This window comes from Ceratotherium simum, chromosome 26 (assembly GCF_057802395.1).
Source record: "Ceratotherium simum simum isolate JZ-2026a chromosome 26, ASM5780239v1, whole genome shotgun sequence".
Classification (NCBI taxonomy): Eukaryota; Metazoa; Chordata; class Mammalia; order Perissodactyla; family Rhinocerotidae; genus Ceratotherium; species Ceratotherium simum.
The window spans coordinates 10559247-10576681 of record NC_141925.1 but is presented as its reverse complement, the minus strand read 5'-3'; the positions used below and the strand labels follow the sequence as shown (position 1 = coordinate 10576681).

The 17435-nt window shown below is 48.4% G+C and overlaps 1 protein-coding gene across 4 annotated transcripts in view; it reads right to left on the bottom strand.

The window, feature by feature from the left end:
* The window catches only part of SNX29 (sorting nexin 29), a 519309-nt gene that overhangs the window by 244625 nt on the left and 257249 nt on the right, over window positions 1–17435 (bottom strand). Inside the window, exon 17 of one of the 4 annotated variants that reach the window (XM_087416981.1) lies at window positions 10821–11124. The exons of the other annotated variants lie outside the window; for them this stretch is intronic. Within the exon in view, the coding sequence (XP_087273107.1) occupies window positions 10891–11124 (234 nt within the window). The 3' untranslated portion in view covers window positions 10821–10890. Of the gene's footprint in view, window positions 1–10820; window positions 11125–17435 lie in introns of those variants that run through there. 4 annotated transcript variants of the gene reach the window in all.

Below are 17435 nucleotides of genomic sequence, written 5' to 3'. Positions count from 1 at the left end.
GTTAAGTGCGCGCGCTGCAATGCTGGTGGCCCGGGTTCGGATCCCGGGTGCGCATTGAGGCACCACTTCTCCGTCCATCCTGAGGCCGAGTCCCACATACAGCAACTAGAAGGATGTGCAGCTATGACATACAACTATCTACTGGGGCTTTGGGGGGAAAAAATAAAATAAATAAAATCTTTAAAAAAATAAAAAAATAAAAAAAAGAAAGCAGGTTTGTGCTTTCTCCTTCCTGATTCAACGCCGCCACAGCTCACAAAGCAAGCTGTCACACTGACCTCACAGGGCTGCTGCAGGGACCTGAGCCAACACATGCAAGGCGCAGAGCAGACACTTTGTATGGCTGCTGTCGATATTATTTCCCCTCCTGATAGGGTATCAGTTTCCTTGTCTGTAAAATGGGCACTCAGAATCACTACCTCACTCAGTTCCTGCGATGATTTAATGCAGCATCACAGATAAACTGTTGCTCATACTCTCAGAACAACGGCACTCAACCAATGGCAGCAGGAAATGTTGTTGTTACTTTTGAGAGTGTCCCTCTGGGATAGGAGCCCTAAATTTTTAAACTTCCCTGACCACTGCCCTGGGAGAAACTACACATCCTTGAAAACCAGGGTCTGACCGCTGGGTCCCATGCTCCCCTCTCACTAACAAATAACATGACTAAAGTTCCGCCCTCCCAGCTCAATGCTCGCTCTGCACCAGAAGCGGCTCTCCTCCCTCCACGCAGAGTGTGTGTCCAAGTCACAGGCATGTCTCCCACCTGAGTGGACAGCCGACACTCTCTACCTGCTGGTCCCCCTCCACCTTGAGCAGATGACGCACCCGTCGTGGGGCAAAACACGGTGCCCACGGGCCTCCTGTCGCCCAGAGAAAACCAAGAGTAACAGAGTCCAAGGAAGCTCAAGGCAGAAAAAACAGTCTGATTCAAGGCTGCTGCTTATGCCCCCACAAGGGCCTCCTGGCTGCTAACTCTGGCAAGAACTCAAAGGTTCCTAAGTGTGTGCTCTGAGCGAGACGTGAATTTCAACCCCAGCTCTGCCACGTAGGGCTGGCTTCCTGCCACACTCAGAGCACACTCTCTGGGAAAGTGCACTTTCCCTTCTCAGAGCCCCAGTGACTCATGTGCAAAATGGGCCAGCGATGCCTCGATCACAGAATTGCTGAGAGCTGAGAGCGCAAACAGTCAGCATGGAACCTAACAGGAGGTCAGAACCCTATTCACAGTATGACAGTCCTGCGAGTTCTACTGATGACCTGGCTGTTGTTACCACCTGAAACAAGTGTGGTTCCCTCGCAAGAGCTAGAAATACCAGGTGCTGACAAATATTAGCAGGTCCTGGGCCGAATGCTTCATCTGCATGATTTCATTTCAGCTTCCCAGCTCGGGGAGGGATGGATCATTATCATCACTTTGCAGATGAAGCAACTGAGGCTTAGCGAGGTTAAGGAACGTGTCCACGGTCAACCAATTAATAACGTTTGATTCACTTTACATTCATTCCACATTTATTAAGTGTCTGCTATACACAAGCCACCATGTACACAATGGTGCTTAACACGGACTTAGTCCCTCCCTTCATAGATGATGTCAGGTATTAAACAATTAAATGTACACTGAATTGCTCACAATACAAGGAAATGAGAATGTCATATAGCAGGACATGGACATTCAAACCCTATGATTTGTTCTCTGTGGCTTTACAAGCAGCGTGTTCCCATCTTTAGGGGATGGGAGGTCGGCTGTTACTGTGGGACAGTACCTAGGAAAGGCCCCCCAGTTCTCGCGTGGTCCTAGGGTCTGGAGCCCAGCTGCCCAAACTCCCCAGCATCTCCAGATGAGTCACTAAGCCTCATCATAAAGGAAAAGGTCAGGAAAAGAAAGGAAGGGTTATTTGTGAGGGCTGCAGGAAAGAGCTGAGACAGAAACCAGGAGAAGGGATGAAGGGATGGTAGAGAAGGGGGACTGGCTCGGGGGCAGGACCTTGAGATGGGGAACTCGTTGGGGGGAGCCTGTGATAAGATCCCTGTGGCCAAGTGTGGCCCGGAGGGAGTGGCAGCCCCCAGCAGAGGCCCTGCCTGCAAACGGCCCCTGCATGGAGCGCTGGGAGCAGCCGCCTCCGTGCACTGCAGACCAGAAGACTGCCCACCGGTCTCTGCCCTGAAGAAGCCCTGGGTTCCCGCAGAATGCCAAGGCGAAGAGAGAGACTTCTGGGTGGAGAAACCCGACTGTGATTGGACTTCCTCCAAACAGAGCAGGAAGAAAGCTGGGCAAGAAGAGAACAGGCCAAATTTCATTAATAAAAGAATCGAAGAAGAAAATGGGATGTTTCTAACCCCCAGGGACTAGGGGCTTCTACCCTAGCCACCACTCTGTGGTCTATTTTCAACTCAACAGCCAGAATGCGCCTTTTAAAAGCTGCCTCTGCTCAACACTCTCCAATCAGTTCTCACACGCCTCGGAAGATCTCACTTTCCGCCACCTTCCGAGCTCACCATGCACCAGCCCTGCCCTTGTCATTCTATCCAGCTGAGGGCTGTAGGAAAGGGCGGAGAGGGAAAAGCATGCAGAGAAGCCAGCGGAAGGAAGGAGGGGCTGGCAGAGAAGGGGAAGAGCCCGCTCTAACTACGCCCACAGGGGCAGGACCTCGAGATGGGCAGGGGGGTGCAGCAGTGAGGATGCTAGTGTGTGGAGAGAGTAACCCAAAGTAGGCAGGATGGCCCTGAGGTGACAGACAGTAAGACCCTGATGCCAGTAAAAGGGGCCTTCTGCATGTGACACTAGTATAGATGCAAGTCAGCCCCATCCCTGGGGAATCTACCCTAAATTCTTCCCTTTGAGGCTACTGCCAGTCCCCCCAACCTACCAAGCTTGCTCCCGCCTCTAGCCTTTGACTTTTGCTGCCTCTCTGCCTGGGAAAGTCTACTCCTAGACCTTTTCACTGCAGGCCTCACCTCCTCAGAGGACCCCCGACCATCCTCCCCTACCCACAGCCCCTAGCAGTCACCCACCACATCACGCTGTGTTTTCTTCCGAGCACTTGGCTGTCTCAAAGCGGCTTGGCTGTACATTCACGCATTTGTTGACCAGCTCTTCCCCACTAGAACGTACCCTCCATTCCAGCAGAGAACTCGTGCCGAGTTTACCTCTTAGATCCCCAGCACCTGGCCCAGAATATGTGCTCAAAAACTTCCTATTCACTTCTTTAGTGTTGATGGTCCGCTAGAGCAGGGTCAACAAACTATAGGCCAGGGGCCAAATCCAGCACGCCATCTGTTTTTGCAAACAAAGTTTTATTGGAACTGTATTAGTCTCCTAGGGCTGCCATAACAAAACCCCACAGACTGGGGGGCCTAAACAACAAAAATTTATTGCTCCAGTTCTGGAGGCTGGCAGACGGAGATCAAGGGTGGTTTCTCCTGCGCCCTCTCTCCTTGGTGTGCAGATGGCCCTCTTCTCCCTGTCCTCATGTGGCCTTTCCCCTGTGAGCGCACAGCCCTGCTGTCTCCTCATGTGTCCAAATTTCATCTTCTTACAAGGACACCAGTCCTACTGGCCTAGGGCCCCACTCTTATGACCTCATTTCACCTTAATTACCTCCTTAAAGGCCCTATCTCCACATACAGTTGCACTGGGTGTTAGGGCTTCAGCACAGGCATTTGAGGGGGACACAATTCAGTCCGTAACAGAACACAGCCACACTCATTTGTTTACACATGGTTTCTGGCTGCTCTCACGCTATAGTGGTGGAGTTGAGTAGTCTCAACAGATCTGTGAAGCATGAAAAATTTACTGGCTGGCCCTTTATAGAAGTTTGCTGACTCCTGGGCTAGAGCGAGGTTCCCACTATGTTTCACACATCACAACAATCCTCATTCTCCCCGTGACTCTCGATTAGGAGACCCCACTAAAGCCCAGTCCAAGGCCCCCGGATGCTTCCATTTTGCTTCACAATCACCAGCGGTTTGTCCCTCCACTGAGTCAGTCACAGGTTCCCAGGATTCCAGAGTATGAAATCAGAGATTAAAAGTACAAGCCCGCTAAGCCATAATGAAGACATATCTAGGAAATTAGGGAACAGAACGACCTCTCAAGCACCAGCCCCAGACCAATCTGGTAGACACGTGGTTTGCTAACTCCACTTTCATTATAATTCAGAAACCTCTCAAGGGTTGTTCAGAAGACAGGAGACTTTGGTGTTCCAAGCCTTCTGCTATGAGACAGAGTGACATCATGTGTGTCACTTTTTATCCACCAAGATCTATCAAGCGCCACAGACATGATTGGTTTCTATTCCTCTCGTGGCTTTTTTCTTTCTGCTCAACCACCATTTCAATTAGAGTCAAGGTACCTCAGTTTCAAAAGCTCACAGGGAAGACACTGAAGATCCAATTCTAGTTTTTTTTAAACAAAGACTTAAATAGTGCTTCCTGCATACCAGGCACTGTTCTAACCTCTTCACCTCCACTAACTCATTTAATCCTACAACAAACCGATCAGGGGGGACACTGTTAGGATCCCCATTTTACAGATGAGGAAACGGAGACTCAGAAAAGCTAAGTAGCTTGGCCAAGGTCACAGAGCTACAAAGCCAAGGGGCCGAGATCCCAATCCAGGCCATCTGGCTCCAGACTCCGCTCCCAACCATCACTCTGTATTTCTTGTCTCCAGACTCCGCTCCCAACCATCACTCTGTATTTCTTGTCTTGCAGATGTAAGTGGTGTGGCCAGGTCACACTTGTGGTCCATTCATCCACTAGGTATTTCTAGAATTAATACAGCAGTGAGGTATAAAAGAGAAGGATTAGCTTGGGCACCAAAGAGCTGGGTTTGATCCCTGGTTTTGCCACCAAATAGCCTGAAGGCCTTTGAGCTTAGCCTCATCTGCTGTAAAACTAGATCATGAACACTCTCTACATTGTAGGAAGCTACTGTTGTGGGATTCAATTGAAGTGGCTCCAATTTACTGAGCATTTATTACATATGGATCATTCTCTCAGCCCATATTAATGGGGCAATGATTCCATACCAGGCACCAGGTGAGATGCAAGGGATACGGTGATCAAAACTGACACGGCCCCTGCCCCAGAGGGGCTTGCAGTCAGGTGGTGAAACAGACATAAAACAAATGGTCACAGAAATAACCACAGATTAAGACCTGAGACAATGCTGTAAAAAAACAAAAGAACAGGATACCACAAGAGGTGTGATGGGAAGTGCCCTAGTTTATACTGGTGGGTCACAGAAGGGCCTTTCTCATCTGGTAGGAATTTACAGGTCATGGTGGTAGGGGCTTTCCCAGAAGAGAGAAGGGCATGTGCAAAGGTCCTGAGGTCAGCCTGTGGTTGGTCACCACCATTTTACCCTGGCAGCAACCCATGAGGCAGGTATCAATATCCTTATTACACAGGGGCATCAACCAAGCTTCTGAGAGGTTAAGAATCAGGATCCCAAACCTCCTATATGACAAATCCAGGATCCAAAAAGCCAGATCTTCCTGACTCCAAAGGCCATTATGTCTCCAGTGGGCCACACATCCTTCTGTCTGTGAAGGGCTTTCGAAGCTAATAGAAATACCAGGCATAACTGGTTTTCTTATTCTTTGGATACTCACAAGAATGTCTCAGAGGAAACTTTGTAAAAGTTCTTCTACCTCCATCTTCTAAGAGTGCATAGCACATCTGGAAAATCGTTTTGACCCTTAACATGGAAGTTACTTGGCCTATAAATTTTTTAAACAATAGAACCATATGGAAGCTCTCCCCCTCAGTCCCCAAGCCAACCAGCAAAGGGGGTTGCTGAGGAGGGTAAGATGAAATACCTAAGAGACCCTGGGCTCCCCTGTCCTGTGCACCTCACCTCTGCCTCCAGCTCCTGGGGCTTATCTCCCGGCAAAACCTGCCTCAATGGGACCCCCATTTCCATCTGCATTTACAAGGAAAGCTCTTCGTGCTGATGAACAGTCTTCTCAAAGATAAACCCCAACTCCCACAAATGGCGCAGCACTAAGGGAAACCCCTTACGGTCCAGGTGCTGGCCATTCATTCAACCTCCACTAGACATCTATCATCCACCAGGCAGGCCAAGCACTGGGACTGCAGAGACGGATACATCTCAAATAAATTACCGTGTGGAAGGTGCCATGCTAGAAGGAAGCTCAAGGGGGCTCGGACAGGGGCATTCATTCACTCATTCATTCATTCAACAAGTACAGATCAAGCACTGTAACAGAGACTGCTAACTGCCCCCCAATATCGTTTTTGCTTTAAAGTAACGAAAGCCATGAAGTTGTGCTGGACACATGGCTACCAGATAAAGACTACATCTCCCAGCATCCCTTGCAGCTCAGCATGGCCACATGACTAAGCTCTGCCCAGTGGAATATAAGTGATGTGAGCAACTTCTGGGTCACACACCCAAGCTGCTTGCTCTCCCTCCCCTTTTCCCCTTCTCCTGGGCCAGCAAAGCAATGAGATAGAAGGAACTTGGGTCCTAGGTCCCTCAATGATCTCATGGAGCAGAGCTGCCCCCCTGCCTGACCGCTTACCAGCTCAGATGTTTATGTGAGAGAGAAATAACTCTTCCATTTTGTTTAACCCAAGGATAATCTGTCTGTGTTAAGCTGAACCAATGCCTCGTTAAAACAAGCCCCATCTGCACTGCCCACCTGTTCTAGATGCCTGGGACACAGCAGTGACAGTCAAGTCTCTGCCTCCAAGGACTTCACATTCTCACTGGACACAGACAATAAAGAAGGAAACAAGTAATTTAGACTGTGTTGTTCTGAGGGAAGTAGGGTGAAGGGTTTGAGACTGATCTATGTGAGCATGCACAGTCAGCAACATCCTCTCAAAGAAGCGAGAGCTCAGACCTGAGGGCTGAAGAGTTGCCGATATTGGGAAGAACATTCCACGCAGAGGGAACTGCAAGTCCATCAGCCCCAAAGTCGTTTAGAAGAGATGAAAGGAGGCCAGTGCAGTGCAGTCCAGGGAGCAAAGGGGAGAATGAGACTGGAGATAAGGAGGAAGGCACCTAATCCAGCCTGAGTGGTCCAGGAGGGCTGCCTGGAGGAAATGACACCTGGGCAGGGTCTCAATGATGTCTACGGGTGGGAGGATGTGTCAGCAGGGGGAACTGCACAAGCAAAGGTGCTCAGGGGGCTTCTCCCTGAGTCTTCAGTTCCTGTCCCCTTTGTAATGGAACCTGGTGGACACCTTAACACATGTCCAGCAACCTCTGGGAAAAGAATCACTGAAGGGTGGAAGAAAAGTCCCCTTGCCCAGGGGCATTTCAGAAAACCAGAAAGTGACTCCTCCGAATCCCCGACAGGCTTTCAAATGAAGAGCTTGATTTTTTAGCAATGCATCGTTGCCCTGTAGAGCTGATCATAAACGATCAGCCCTTGCTCATGACTTTCTTTTTAAAGGAAGTCTTATTTACTTTCTTTTTACTACAATTTATAACCAGGTTATGGTCCTCCCAGGGAAGCCTCATCTCATTACATACCTCCTTCTCTCCTTCCACAGCAGTTATTTAAGAAATAACAAACTTCCCTATGGGGGATGCACTACTTGCTCACAATTGTTCTTCCCTGAACTGATGGATTTTTAGTAAGCTATTCCTGCAGTGCGGCTCTGCTCCTAAATATGCCAGGATGCCCCAGGCAGTTCTGGTCTCGCCTTTTTTTTTTTTTAAGCAGCTTTACTGAACTATAATTGACATACAGTAAACTGCACCTATTTAAAGCGTGTAATTGATAAGTTTTGATGTATGTTTACACACGTGAAATCACCACCACAATCAAGCTAGTCAACATATCCACCACCCCCAAAAGTTTCCTCAGGCCCTTTGGTAATCCCTCCCTCCCTCTCACTCATCCCCACATCCCATCCTCAAGCAACCACTGATCTATTTTCTGTGTCTACAGGTTAGTTTGCATTTTCTAGAGTTTTCTATAGATGGAATCATACAGTATATACTCTTTTTTGGCCTGATTTTTTTCACTCAGCGTAATTATTTAGATTCATTCAAGCTGTTGTGTGTACCAACAGTTCCCTCCTCTTCATTGTATGGACATACTACAATTTGTGTATCTATTCACTGACAATGTCCATTTGGGTTTTCCCAGTTTTTGGCTGTCACAAATAAAGTTGCTCTGAACCTCCGCGCACAAGTCTTCATATGGACGTGGATTTCCTTTCCTCGCAGACGAAAACCTCCGAGTAGAACGACAACCCTGTCTTTGGGGGCCGAGTACTGTCCCTTGGTGCATATCTCTTTTTTCGGCTTCAAACATTAGGATTAGCCTTTAGACGAGTCTCTCCAAATGCAGTACGTGCCTGATCTCTGATATGAGCGAGAACGGGAAGTGGTGCAGTGGTGAGCATTCTTATTTTATTATTACTGTCAACACTGTGAGCACTTAATGTCTATCTCAGGCTGTGATAAGCACGTCCCCGTTATTAACTGAATTCATCCTCTCACAGCCCTACGAGGCAGGTATTGTTTTCATCACCACTTTGCAGACAAGGACACCAAGGGCCAGACCGTGAAGTGGCCCGCCCCGGGTGACTGACACAGAAGCCACAGCACACGCAGGGTCTGAACCCAGGTCATGAGGCGCCCAAGTCCACATTCCTAACAAACACGCTAAGCTGCCTCTCAGGGCTTCATTTTAATAGCACGCATTTTGTGGTGGCTTTGTAATGTGTCAGTTTGGCTAGGCTGCACCATATTTTCCAGAATTCTCTTTCCTGAATGCTTCCAGTTAGGGTGGTCCGTGGAAGCGATTCCTGTGGGAGATTGGGGGCTGGAAGGGAAGCAAGCAGCCCTTTTGTGGCTCACACGCCTTCCTGCAGACCTGCTGACTCACCTCTTTGTCGTGAAGCGACAGCTGGGCCTGCAAACAGTCCACCTTCCGGGTCCTCCTTCAGGGTCCTGCTCTCCCGGGCGGGGGGCGTGTTCACCTCCACGATGAAGGGCCCGGCTACTTCAGGACACCCACAGCGCCAAGACGAAGACAGCAAGAAGTGACATGGGCTTCAGCTCGGGCGTGGCTTCCGGCCTGCTCTTGATCCCCCCTTTATCCCTCTCCCCTTCCTGACGGCCTACCCTGAGGACCTCGAGCCCCAGCATCAGGTGCCGAAATGACAGCCCTATAGAGGCGTAACCTGCTCCCACAAGTGTGTAAGGCCACACCTTACACACCAAATTCTTTAACAGCATATGTACATATCTCTTGGTGGTTCTGTTTCTCTCTTCTTTCAGGACCACTGAACCCTGACTGCTGCAGATTTGGCTCAAGAAGTATGAAGACAAAATATGAACTAGCACAGAGCCGGGACTTAAGCTGTGTAGTTGAAAGGGCTGCACAGGGATTTCAGAGCAAGAGCAGGGAAGATCAAAGGCACTGGGTGACACCTGCGTCAGAGCCTTCGCCTCCACTGCCCTTAATAAGAGAAATTCTTCCAGTTCCTCAAAACCACTCAACCTCTCCAGCTAGCTAATAACTGGCATGAACGATTTCAAGTTACGAGTCAGCCCCTGCCTCATCATCGCTCCCACAGCAAGAGCTGTGAAGTAAGGAAAATGAAACCCCCTCCGGGAGTCATGTGAGCATTCATTCATTCCACACACATCTATGAAGGGCCTACTACGTGCCAGCACCTGTGGGGGGCTCTGGGACACTACTGTGAACAAAGTAGTGTCTGCTCCCACGGAGCAGACGAGCTGACCAAGACAGATGGGACATAAACAAATGTACGCGCCAGGTGCTGCGAAGAGAAAAGGTGGCGGGGGGTGGGGGTGGTAAGGGCATGATGGGAGGAGGCCCATGATTTTGGAGACAAGGATCAGGGAAGGAGGGCTTCCTGGGGGGTTTGAGCAGAGACCTTGTAACGCCTTTAGCACAGCCAGCCCTCACAAAATGTAGGCTATTGCTACATTATCAACTAGAAGCATGTCTAGGGGTGTGGGGATGGCTGGAGTTTAGTTAGATGCATATCTGCGCATCTCCCCCACCTGCCCTGGGGGGCAGGATGAGACTCTGCTCAGCGCCTAACATAGCACTTTGTCCTTATCAAAGGTCTTGCGAGCTGAACACAACTGCACTCCACCCGACCCTGAACTCCTGAACTCTCGGGAGTCCACCTCCTCACTCCCCTCTCTCCGGGTACGGAGATTTCACAGCAGGGCCTCAGAAACTGAAATCATTCCCAAGCACACTTGGAGATAACTTATCTCAGAGCAGTTTCTGTTGATGCTAATGCCCCAGAGACAACCTTTCCATCCTATCAATGCTTCCTTTCAGACAGTCTCTGCTATCGCCATTCATGTTTGTCCCATTATCCCCAGCCAACCCTGACCTGCATTTTCCTGGTTTGCTCTTCTCCTTTTACACACAACTTTAATTGTCTTCTAATGCATCTCAACATAATCGACGGCTTACATAATCACACATAATCGCTGCACCTTGTCGGCATTCTTATTGCTTTTGCTCATTAGACAAATAAATCCTTACATGTTGCCAAGACTCTCCAGCTGAGAAATTGATAAAACTGTCTTTAATTTGTACCCATCTAGTGAAGGAAGTAAAACTTGTATTAAAAATTAAAAAGTTACTACCTTAGAGACAGGCACCTCCACGCCCTAAGGATTCCTGGTATAGGAGGGAACGTTTATCGATCCTGACTGACTCTATTCATGAAAGACCCACCCTAAACTGTTCGGGGAAGAATTGAGAACAAGAGAGTGCTCCAGAGGGATAAGTTTGGGAGGGTCGGGTGGAGGGTCCAGATGGGGACGCGTGTGTGTAACCTGATAATCGCTTCGCGCCATAGCAATTCGCGCCATAAAATGTAACTGTTTAAATGTTTTAAATTAGCCAATCATGTAAGACCGCGCCAACCTTTTCCCGCTTTGTGCTTCCAAACCCTATATAAGAATTTGCCCTTTAAGGTCCGGGGTCGACTCCTCTGTCTCCTGCGAGAGATACGTGTCGACCCGGAGCTCCGCTTAATAAACCTCTTACCTCTTGCGTTTGCATCAAGCTCGGTCTTCTGTGTCTGTGGGTCCGCGCCTTCCCGAGGCTGGAGTTGGGGTTCCCTTTTTGGGATCCTACACTAGAAACATCATTTATGTGTAAATAGCAATAGTGAATATCATACATGAATTGCAACCATCTGCCAAAGTCAAGGATTTTTTTCTGTTTTGTTCACTGTTTATCACTGGTACCCAGAACAGTGAGTGACACATAGCAGGTATTCAATAAGTAGTTGTAGAATGAGCCACAAATGTAAAGTTGAGATGATGACAGTACCTACCTAGCAGGAGCATCTGAAGATTAAGAAGAGTATCTGTACAGGGCCCAGTGTAGTGCTGGCGGGCTGATAACACACAACCTGAAGCCTGAATCAAATCCAGGACCACCCCAGCCCCTGTGGGAAATGGTCACAATACTGAACCACCAGTATGGGATGGAGCAGAGGCTGCAGGTCCCAGAGGCCACCATGAAAGGTGACCAGGTGGAACGGCCGCTGGTGGGAGACACATGAGCTGTAGGCATTTGTCTGCCAGGTGCCAGCACAGCCAGTGTGAGGCGCCACCTCTGCTGCTGATTGTAAAAACAGAGCAGGGGTGGCCAGTGGGTAGAGAGTCTGGAGGGTCAAGGTCGCTGGGGAAGTGAAGGATGACATGGGGATCTGGTGGCAGCACTCTGCTGACAGTGGCGGCGTATTTCACTGTGTTAACGACCAGCGCGGCCCCGTCAGTGCTAAATTCGAGCCCAGACAGAAGGCAGCTGGGCACTGACCACCATGCAGACAGGCCTCGAGGATTCCCAGAGCCACGCCGGGCTCTGACGCACGCGAGACCACTGAGGAGGCTGAGCGGCCTCCACAGATCCTACCACTGACGGCTTCTAACCTCTTCTTGGCCTAGACGTGCATCCAGCAAACATCTACACCTACTAAGATGCCCCACTCTGTGCCAGACACATAGGATAAGATGGTGAGGAAAATGGACCAGACCAGCCCTCGTGAGGCTGGGACTTCATGCACCCGTTCCCCCATTCAACACTCATGAAACATGCATGTGGTGGTGTTTCCACACGCCTGGCACGGCTCCTCGTGCCACTCATGACATCACCTCATTCAGTGACAGGAACTGCACCCCTGCTACACACCAGAGCAAACAGTTCTCTCTGTCGCCTTAACAACATCACACACCATTGATCCCATACCCTGTCTGCCAGGCACCTGGCATCCATAGTCGTTCATTCTCATGACAACATGCAGTTGCATCACTACTCCACTTGATGGAAGAGAAAATTCAGTCTCAGAATGGTTACGAGTACCCAGAATTTGAATCTGCATTTTTCCGTTATCAAAGCCATTACGGTTTACAGAGCTCTCTTCTGAAATTCATTCTTAGAACAGTCTGTTCATCAACTACTTAAGGACAAGGAAACGGAGGCGCAGAGAAAGGGAGGAACCTGATTCTGGTCACCCACCCACCCCTGAAAGGGCTGGCGCTGAGACTCCAGCCTGGGTCCCTCCAAACATCATCGAGGACACCACTCTGCTTCCCTCAGGCCCCTCTCATCCCGCGCAGGCGGCCCGTGGAGCCGTGTTCTGGCCATCCCCAGTGCTCTGTCTTAAGACAAAGCCTTGAAGACCTGTGACTCCACCCAACCCCCTAAGACAGACATCCTGCCTCAGCTGGACACCAGTGCTCCTGGTGAGGTCCACAGGCTGGCACAGCTGACAAGTCTGTCCTTTGCTGTCAGATCCCTAATAACTTTTTTGAAGAATTTCCAAAGGGCTGGGGAAGCAAAATCTAACCTTTTGCCATTATCCCCGAAGGCCAGGCCACTGCAGCGGGAGCTCTGCCATTAGCAATGGGCTAACTCGGAGCAATCATCATTAAACGCAAAAGCTGCCTTCAATTTCAGCTGCAGGGAATGTGTCTGTAAAGGCGGCGAAATACGCATTCAAAGACATTTACACGCTCAGCCTTGGCCAGACCAGGACAAAGATTTCAAAGGCTCTGTAATATTCCAATTCTCCAGCCAAAGATTCTGCTATTTCAACAAATCGCAAAATGTATTTAAAGGCCCGTTGTACATTTGGACAGGGTACAGCTTGTCAGTACTCTGCCTTGCCACATAAAAAGGACAAGAGATTTGACCAAACTCTAAGTGGAAACACTATCTTTTCCTATTCCAAGCCCAGAGAACCACAATTAGGAGGCTGAATCGCACCGTCAGAGGTTTTCAGAGCCCGATGGCCCCCAGCATCAAGAGCAACCTGCTTCCAGGGTGGGACGCAAGTGCCGAGGGGTCAGGTGCAGAATTTAAGGGGGCACCAAAAAACTCAGTTATCCTAATAATGTTTGCATGCAATATTTTGAAAAATCAAATCTAATGCAAAAAAATCTATAATGAACAAAATAGCAAAATTCTGAATACAGATAGAATCAGTATTACTGATTTTGCCTTTGCCTCAGATTCTGATATGGCTGGGCCTACACCGCTGCTCTTTCTGAAGAGGCTAAAACACGCCCAGAAAAGCAAAGGGACTTGCCACTGTCACACTGTCACTTGTCACTAAAACGTCCAGGTCTCGAGGCCCTCTGCACTGTGCTCTGAGGATCCCTGTCACCTTGGGTGGGGTGACTGCACCAGCCACGCCCCACTCCAGTCCTGATGCCACACTGCCGCCGGGTGATCTTCACAAAGTGTAGATCTAATCTGGGCACACCTCTGCGTAGAGCTGGCAGGTGCTTCTCCCGGATAGACAGAGGAGAGCAAGTGGGCAGCTGGCAAGTTGAATTCGGCAAGCAAATGTATTTTGTTTGACTCTCTGGGTGTTTACAATTAAATTCAGTTGCCAACATTTTGAAAATAAGATTTCAGAAAAAAACCAGTCATGTGACTTCTCTTAACAAAGAAATGTTTTGGCGATACTCGGCCCACTGTCCCATGAGGAGGTGAAGAAAACACGAGCGCTCGGTCAGCCTCAGCCCCACCACGAGCTGGGCACTGTTCAAGGTGCTGGAGACAGCAGTGAACGAAAGTGACCCAAACTCCTGCCCTCATGGAGTCCACATTCCAGTGGGGACACACAATGAACAGAGCAGGTAAAATAGAGACTAAATCGGAAGGGAGATAACTAATATGGAAAAAAGCAAAGCAGGGAGAGGAGATAGGAGTAATTGTCTGTGGGGGAGCAGGGAGCAGTTTTAAATGGGGTCATCAGAAAATGAAGGAAATCCCACCATTTGCAACAACAGGGATGGACCTTGAGGGCAAGATGTCAATCGAAATGACTCAGACAGAGAAAGACAAATACCACATGATCTCACTCACATGTGGAATCTAAAAGAGCTGAACTCATGGAAACAGAGAGTAGAATGACGGTTACCAGGGGCTGGGAGGTAGGCAAATGGGGAGATGCTGGTCAAAGGGCGCAAACTTGCAGTTATAAGATGAGTAAGTTCTGAGGCTCTAACGTAAAGCATGGTGACTATAATTAACAATACTGTATTATATGCTTGAAAGTTAAGAGAGTAAATCTTAAACGTTCTCAACCCCCCCCCCCACACAGAAATGGTAATTACGTGGGGGATGGAGATGCTAACTAATCTTATTGTGGTAATCATTTCACAGTATATACAAGTATCAAATCACCACATTACACAGTTCTTAAACCTACATAAGTTATATGTCCCTAATATCTCAATAAAGCTGGGGCAAAAATAGGGTGTTAAGGGAAGGGCTCTCTGAGAAATGGATATCGGAGTAAAGACCTGAGGGAGATGAGGGAATGGATCCATATCCTGGCCTGGGGTACCTCTTCTCATGCCCACCTCTTGAGGAACGTACTTAACTTCTTCAGGCCTCAGCTTCCTCATCTATAAAATGGAAGATACAAAAAAAGACCTGTCCTCTTAGGGCTGCTATGAGGATTGAAAGACATAGTACGTGTAAAGAGCTGAGCACAGTGCCTGGCAAGAAACGCTCAGCAAACACTGAAACCAGCATCACCATGTCTCACCCCACCTCCTCTATCACTTCCATCACCTCCCCGTCAACACCACTACCCCTCCACCACCATCGCCTCCTCCACCAGTAATACCACCGTCTCCACCACCACCTCCTCCTCGATAAGGATAAGACTGAAGAAAAGAGATAAGCCCCTTAAACAAACCAGGCTGTTCTAGGCCCTCTTAGATCTTCCACAGCCCAGTTCACCCACACTGCCTCCCAGTGGACACACTACTTCCCGGCATAGGGACTCCCTCACTACTCCTCCACGCTGAGGGAGGAGACCACGCCGTGCTGCCACGGCATCACCACTTTTAAACAATACATCTATATACATTCCTATACTTTGCATCCAACCATAAGGCAAAGACTTCTCCAGCACTCGGCACACAGCAGGCACTACCTGGTAAACGTCTGGAGAACTGAACTCTTTTCACCACCTTTTCTGACACTTGTCAGCTAGGAAATCATGTATGAACTATTCACATGTCGGGGCTCAAAAGACCTATATATACACTGCACGCATAGACTCAATTCTAGTTCCTCCAGATTTCAACTAGTCAGAAAGCTGAAATAACCAGATTTTTTTATAGTGTCACACTATGGTAACTGATGTTCGTAATTATGGCCTTGAGGCACAGCAAGTTCCCTAACTGCCTTCTAAATTATCGAAGATCAAATTATGTTCAGTTGCATTTTAGCGTTAAGTGTATTATAATTATATTCTCATTCTTGGAAAATTAGTAACCCATACAGCTGAAATAGATGATCAAGGCAGACTTGCGAATAAAACATTCTGGATAAAGCTCAGATTTCCAGAATGTTCTCACAAAACCATATTCTGCCATCATCCTAGGTAAATCAGAGTTTATAATTTATATCCTCTCTTTTTCCAAAAAAGAGTATGGCCACTTAGAGACAGTTGTATTATGGAAGAGTATTTTAAAATGAAGCAAGGAAATAAAGGAAGGAGGTGCAGCAGGAGAATAGATGAAGCCAATAGTAAGGTTAGAACTGAAAATACGTTGCTACAAGGTCTCCACTTTTGCCAAAGACGAGCCCATATTGCCTCTGAGCTTCCTAGCAGCCAAGGCAAAGAAGAAAACATGATCAGTGACAGCATTCACAGCATCCAAAAGACTTTAGTCGAAAGAATCATTCCTGGTTCTTATACCTGAGACAAATTTCTCTCACATAGAAATTACACTCAACGTCAGTAATCAACAACATCCTTACCTACATGCTTGCAGAAAATACAGTGATGATTTTCAGCAGGCTCTATCTCCCAACATTCCAAGGCCGGAGGTTAGAAACTGAGCCACTGAAAACAGGTGAGATAGGGTGGGCCAAAGGAACCGTAAGGTACAGTAGGTAGTTAAGGACTATAATAAGCTGGAAAGTGTGTGCAGCATCACAGGAGGTAGCTGTGACTCAGCTCCAGCCAACTGCTGCTGTGTGGGAATATAGGGCCAACGCTTCCAGATAATCCAATTTTTAAATTACGAAACATTTCAAGTATACAGAAGAATAAATAATACATACATACCTGTAGGAAATAAATAACAGTAATAAACAAATATCTTTGCACCAATTCACTGCCTGTATCACTTGAGACACAGAACCTTCTAGTACTTTTGAGAACCTCTCCTCTGTTATCACTATCCTGATTTTTATATTTATCATCCCCTGGTCTTCTGTACAGTTTACCACATGTGTGAATTCCTACCCTATTTCCTGTTCCATTCTACTTTTTCTGATCTTTATATAAACGTGTTCATTATTCCATCCACATGCACTAAACTCAACACCTCCCTCCTCCCTGTCTCAGCAATCTGGCCCCCACACTCCCAGTTTCCATAGCTCCACATCGCTGGTGACCACCCTTGATGTTACTGGCGGACTGGGCTCATCTGGCATGTGGGACAGCCCTGTTCCTTCACCAGGTGTAGTCTGAACACTGAGCCCAACCCCGACAGGACAGCACCTCCGGTAACCCCTTCCATTGAGACCAGACAACACCTTCTGGGGGCCCAGAAGTAGCTTCATGAAGCCCCTTTCCACCTCACGAAGGAAAGCAAATAGAAAACAGGCCCAAAATAGTGTGGGGCTGAGAAGCTGAAAACCAGCCACCATAATTACATCTATTTTTATCTATGGCCCAAAAAGGAGTACTGGATCATTTTTCAAGTGTCTCTCTAAGGAAGTTCATCTGTTCGTGTTCAAGTACTCCAGACCCCCAGATCACAGACACACCGGAACTGAGGCTTTAACAGACATGGAGGCCGAACAGAACACACGGGGTGGGGACACTGAGCAAGCAACAGGGCCAGTGGCACCATCACCAATAGAGGGTGGCCACCGCACCAGGAAATGGGAAAAGAGATGCCC